The sequence below is a fragment of the Cricetulus griseus genome, chromosome 6 (assembly GCF_003668045.3).
Source record: "Cricetulus griseus strain 17A/GY chromosome 6, alternate assembly CriGri-PICRH-1.0, whole genome shotgun sequence".
NCBI classification, from domain to species: domain Eukaryota; kingdom Metazoa; phylum Chordata; class Mammalia; order Rodentia; family Cricetidae; genus Cricetulus; species Cricetulus griseus.
The window spans coordinates 30,255,778-30,262,060 of NC_048599.1; the positions used below are offsets into that span (position 1 = coordinate 30,255,778).

At 45.5% G+C, this 6,283-nt stretch overlaps 1 protein-coding gene across 1 annotated transcript; it reads left to right on the forward strand.

Moving 5' to 3' along the window:
• Positions 1–3,477: 3,477 nt before the first annotated feature.
• Positions 3,478–6,081, forward strand: Cst11 (cystatin 11). Its single transcript, XM_027420967.1, has 3 exons — positions 3,478–3,705; positions 4,512–4,616; positions 5,998–6,081. Exons 1-3 carry the CDS (start codon positions 3,478–3,480, stop codon positions 6,079–6,081), a joined length of 417 nt encoding a protein of 138 aa, XP_027276768.1.
• Positions 6,082–6,283: the final 202 nt, after the last annotated feature.

Genomic DNA, 6,283 nt, shown 5'->3' on the forward strand with positions numbered 1-6,283 from the left:
TCTCTTCTCTCTTAGTCTCCCTACTCTACCAGGCCTATAATAAACTTGTTAATATGTCTAAAAAAAGATTATCCTCCAAGCATAACGTCCACTATCTTTACTAGATCAGCTATGTCCCCTTAGAAAAGATCATCATCATTGCCATGCCTTGTGGACCATTGCCCTTCTCTCTTAGGAGAGAAGAGGGCTGTGGGACACAGCCAGGCTGGCCTCAAACTCACAGAGAGCAATCTGCTATGTCTCCAGAGTGCTAGAATTAAAATGTGTACCACCAAGCCCTGGTATGGCTGCTGCCTTTCTTGCTTGCAATCAGAGAACTTACAAACATGCCAGGGCTGAAGGCTGTGTGAGAAATTTTAAACACCAACTAGTTGAAGCTCTTCACATCCATCTACCTAAAGCAGCAGTAGGCAGCCAGCACAGCAACCCCAAGGTTGTAGCTCGACACATTAGGCAAGTCCCTGTAACCTTAATTCTACTGAGTGTAACAATAGAGTCTTTGTCATTTATGAAAACAGGTATCAAGCTGGGTGCCAGGAAAGAACTCAAGCTTTTCATAGTAGGTGGAAAAGCCACCTACATTGCTTGCTGGTGTCTAGAAAGTGAAATGGCCAGAGGTTAGAGAACAGGTGAACTTTGAAATGAAATAGTCTCTGGCTCCGTCCTTCCATCCAAGGAAACTTCATGGATGGCCAGATATCCAATAATGTGCAGAATCAAAGTCATCCTAGAGTGTGAGAGACATCAAAAGGGGCCTACAAATTCCAGTCCAAAAAAAAAAATCAGAAGAGTCTCAGAATGAAAGTCAGCCCAAGCAGCAGAAGAGACAAAGTCTCTGCTGCTGAGACAGACAGAGCAATGTCCTGACCCAAGCTGGCCCCGTCCAAGACTACAAACCTGTAAATACACTTCTTATGGGCAGAAGAGAGTTTGGAGCTATAGAGAAGGGGTCCTAAGATGGTGGATCAACTCAGTGACTGGGTAAGTACCGTGCAGTCACAAGGGTTCTCGAGAGAGAGCAAGATGGGAGAGTCATGGAAGAAGTAGAGGGGATTGGATGTGGGGATTTGCCTGTTAGGAGATGGGAAACTTACTTTGCTGTAAGCTGTTGTTTCTGGTAACTTGAGAGATAGGTCGTCATAGGAAGCTCATCCAGCAGCCAGGAGCACAGCAGAGGATGGAGAGCTGGGAGAACACCCCAAGGATGTCACCTTTGCATTTCTACCAAGGCCAAGCACTGGACTAGAGCCAAACAGCAACTTTCTAGTCCCCATTTATTTCTCTCCTAGTTCTGGACACACCATGGCTGGTAAAGTAGGGGACACAGAAAAGAAGTTGTATATGTGCTGAAGGAAGAGAAACCATCACCTGCACAGATGTAGACCCACAGGGGGAAGAAATACAGTGTATGATTTGGACTTTAAATGTCCCCTCAAGGGTTATGTATGGTCCCAGCCTTTAGAGCTACTGGAAGTCTATAAAGACCTTAAGTGGTACAACTAGTAGAAGACGTAGGGTCACGGGAGGCAGGTCCTAAAAGGGGAGATTGGAACCCAGCCCCTTCCTGTCTGTCTCACTCTGGCTCTCTTCTGCCATGCAATAAACAAATTCCTCTACCAGGCATTCTCACCATGACATCAACCTTGTTATTGAGCCCTCTGGGTAATTAATCAAACAGACCCAAGTCCCAGACAGATCTCTTCTGCAACGCTACCAGCTATAATGACCCCAGGAGTGGCAAATGAGGGCCTACCTTTCACTTCTACTCTCTCCTACTTTGTAAGTACTTCACTTACAGTGATAGCAAAAAGATATCAAGGGATTGCCCTTCAAAAGACACCAAGTAGATATGGGGATTTGATGGTGCAAGTCTCAGACCTCAGACTCCTCCCTATGAGGATTTTCACCCAATGGTGCCTCAGATGAGGTAGCCGTGACATGTGACTGAAGAAAGGCATCTTGGTTTCAGCTCTGCTTCTACTTTTGTGAACCAGTGATTTTATTGGAATTATCTTCAGGAGTATAAGCGAGGGGCAACTTATAGAAGCATGGGTGACTTAAAGGGGACTCCATCCCACCCCAGCATGAGCAATGCCTCATGAAACTCTATGAGCTACTTGAAGAACTTGCAGACAGCTAGGCTGGGGAGGAGCTTCTCCCCAGAAGCAATTGCTTATATAACCTCAGAAAGGTACTTCAAGAACTTCCTGAGACTTCAAAGTTTTTATTACTTCCTTAGTCTCAGTGAGTCTCCCCCATTAAGAAGGGGATGCCCCAATTCAGAGGAAACAGCTACACAATGCTCAATGGGAATATGTACTTAGGATAGGAACGGAGGTGCATGCGTCTGTATGTAAATGCACATGTCAGTGTGAATGCATACTTAGAACAGAAGTGTGGTTACATATGCTTGCATGTATGTGCATGTCAGTGTGAGTGCAAGTATAAGCACCCACACTTCCGCTCTAGGAGCTGTCACTACCTGTCTTGTTATTATATCCTTCTGAACAATATCTTCAGCAGTGGTCTCAACCTACCTAATGCTGTGACCTTTTAATACAGTTCCTCATGTTGTGGTGACCCACAACCATAAATTATTTTTGTTGCTACTTTATAACTGTACTTTTGCTGCTGTTATGAACAGCAATGTTAGTATTTTGGGAGACAGAGGTTTGCCAAGGGAATTATGACCCCAGGTTGAGAACCACTGTCCTACAGGCTTACTCCAAACATCTTGTGAGCTGGCATCACATAAATGGCTGCATCCTGCCAGCCTCCATGCCTTTGATCTTGCCTTTTGATACCAAACTGGAGCTCCTGTGGAGTCTTATCCTACTAAAACCCAACTTGTCAGGCAGGAAATTCATGGCATCTCCTCCTTCAACTTCCTGCCTACCTCTAAAACATGGAGTCAACCCACACTCAAGTGTCACCAGCTTTCCAACATAAGACTACCCAGGTCATGTTCTTTCTCTTGTTCCTCCTAGTACCCTGCTCTTTTGACATATTACCTGGAACCAATGTCCAAAAGCTAGGTCAAGGAGAGGACTTCCTCAAATCCCAGCCGCTTCACACAAGTGTCTCCTTCCCATATCCTGCTGGTTATGTTATACTTCCTGATAGCCAATACCCCCGTGTCTCCTCCATTGCCTATCCCTGAAGTGCTCCGTGGCCCCTCCTAACATAAGCTCAGTGGAAAGAGGCCTCTGGCTTGGCTTCCACTGAGGAACTAGCAGTCCACAGAATTGTGTGTTGCTGAAGGAGAGAGAGAGACGTGAACTATACAGAAAGAATGAGAGTAGGAGTGAGCTACCAGTCATTGCAAAGTGTCCCTAGAGTGGGCAGATGGGAGGAGAAAGATAGGATAGCTGTGGGTGTCACTGCATGCTTCCCTTAAGTCTGACTCAGGACTGCTGGGCTCAAAAATGACCCAACAGACGACTGGGGAGGCTCTTCCCAATCTTCTCCAGCTGAAGGATGATGGCCAGACCTTGGAAGGCGTCACAGCTCCTGTTAGCCATCTTGGTGGCCCTGGTGGCCTTCAGCTACCAACAAAAGAGGAAGACATTCATAAGTGTCCGTGAAGTGAATGCCCTGGAGCCTCCTGTGCCGGACACATTGGACTATGTCACAGACGCATACAACAAAGAAAGTGAAGACGTGTACAACTTCCGGATCCTTCGCATCCTGAAGATTGAGAAGCGGGTGAGTATGTGGCTTCCCTGTCTTTCCTCCACAGAGAACCCCAGTGCTCTGGTAAAATCCAGTGTTTTGTTTTGTTTTTGTTTTTTTTATATACGATCTCACTATACAGACTAAGTGAGCCTCAACCTTGCAGCCTTCCTGACCCAGTCTCCCCAGTACAGGTATATGGTTCCATTCCCTACTGAAAGTGAGTGTTTTAAGAGAAATGTACATTCGCTAGTGGATGAATCTGTCCTTTCTATGATAACCAACAAATTACATACCCAGGCCCAGCTGTACTAGTTGTGTGCCTTTTAAAGCAGTGCTGTTGGAGCCATCTGTGCTATGTCCATCTGGGGCTGCCATGCCTTTGTCAGTCTGAAAAGTTACAACACAGGACACATGGCCTACAGAGATTAACCTCTTTACTATTTCGCCACTCACAAAACACTTGTACAGTCCTGCCTGGATAGCCTTTTCAATGTTGTCCCAGGGATGGCTGAACCCATAGAGAAAGATAGGTTTTCTGGTAGTCTTGGTGACATCTCAATGTCTTCTTGTAGTCTTGGTGCTATCTCAGTGAGTGACTAAAAGATGCCTGGAGTCAGGAAGGAAGGAAGGAAGGGAGGGAGGGAGGGAGGGAGGGAGGAAGGGAGGGAGGGAGGGAGGGAGGGAGAAAAGAGAACAAGAGTCCCACAACTGTGCAAAACTGGGCCCTTGCTATTGAGCATGGTGTGTTAAGCATGAGTATGAGCTGTCCCCTCATATAGAAGGCACAATGGGGAGAAGAGGTCTCTCTCCATTTCCCTTCCCCTCACTATCCACAGGTGACAGACCACCTAGAGTTTCGCATCAGAGTGGAAATGCGGAGGACCACCTGCTTCAAAACAGAGAAGAGCACCTGTGATGTCCAGGAAGGGGAACTTTACAAGGTGCTAGGCAAGCTCATTCATACAAGACCATTTTTCCTGGGGTTTTCTGTGGTTTTAGCATAAGGGAAGGCAGACTTACTTGGGATCTATTCGTTTGCTTGAAAAAAAATCTCATGGATGGTATCTCCTCTTCCAAGGAGGAAACTAGAGATGGAAAAAGCTGAGCTATCATTTGTTGGTAATCACAAGAAGGAGGAAGGGGTCCAAAAGGAGCAGTTAGGTGGCTTAACTGCAGGATGATTCCCCAGGCCAGGAGAAGCAGTTAGTGACTAACCATATTTTAGCAGGAAGTAGGAAATGCATTTGAAAATAATTTGACTGGAGTACAGGAAGACTAAGGAAAACAAGTCTGTGTAGGTGGCCTGCTGAGGGACTTTCTGAGTGCCCTTCATCCCCAAAGGCACCTCAGTCCCCTGCAGACTTCATTCTGATCCAGCAGAAGGCTGGCCAGATGCTGCAAAACATATTGCCACTTCTGTGTGCACAGACACCTAAAGGTGTCCAACACACACCTTTAAGCTATGAGTGCTAACAGCATTGTAACCATCTCTTAACTTTCCCCAAATGAATTTGATCAAGATGGCTGGATGTCCTTCCTGTCTGGCTTTATCCTGCTTGATGTCTACATGTTTAATGTAATCGTTGATAGCCTCACCTTTTGCTTATAACATGCTCTTGTTCAGCTCAGAAACTACATGGTAAACCTAGTAATAATGATTTGAAAGTTCTCAACACACAAATGTACCCTTTCCAGGGTTCCCTCTTCATAGTAGGACATAAAATTCAATGGTTTGAGTGAATTAAAGGAAAGATAGGTAGAAGGAATGGGTGGGCGGATGGAAGGATAAATGGGTGGATGGGTGGAATTACAAGGGTAGGTTGTGAGTGGATGGATGGATAGATAAGTAGACAAAAGGGAAGAAGGGAGGGAGAAAGGGAGGGGATTATGAAGGAGAAGAGAGGGAGGGAGAGAAGGGACATGTGAGTCCAATAGAAGCCCACCGAGAGAAGATGTGGTAAATACCACGTAAGTGAAAATGACAAGGAAATAGAACCAGGCCTTCTATTACTACTTCAAACCTGGCCACAAACAGGACATTCTCCAGAATAATCACAATGCTTTTGTCACATGAGTGAAATCACATTACTATGGGGGGGAGGGGAAGCAATGAGGCAGTGCCAATTCCCCAGACTCATGTTTAATATTCTCTTCCTTCTCACCTTGCATTTTAGCCCTTTTATCTTGTGTTATAGAGTCTGACTATGCACCCCACTTGAACCCACATCCCACTGCAGATTCTCTATTGCTGTGATTGCAGAGTACTGCCATGCCCAGCTCTTGTTCATCTTTTAAAGCATGTGTTTTGGTCTTTTGTTTTAGCAAATCCAGTGCTACTTCTCAGTGTATGTCATACCCTGGTTTGAAAGATACAAAATTCTCAAAAAAAACTGTACCAATAGCTGAGTATCTTGGAGCGCATGCTGTGTCCACCAAGCTTCAGGTCACCCTGCAGTCAACAGTAAGCCTCAATTAGAACAATAAAGATGTTAGCCTGTTCTCTTCATGGTCTTCATGCTTTGAGTCCAGTTTTTCCCCATAAATTCTTCAGCTGTAATAATAAATTGTGGAGGTCCACTAAGGGTTCCAGTGGGGGACATAGATAATT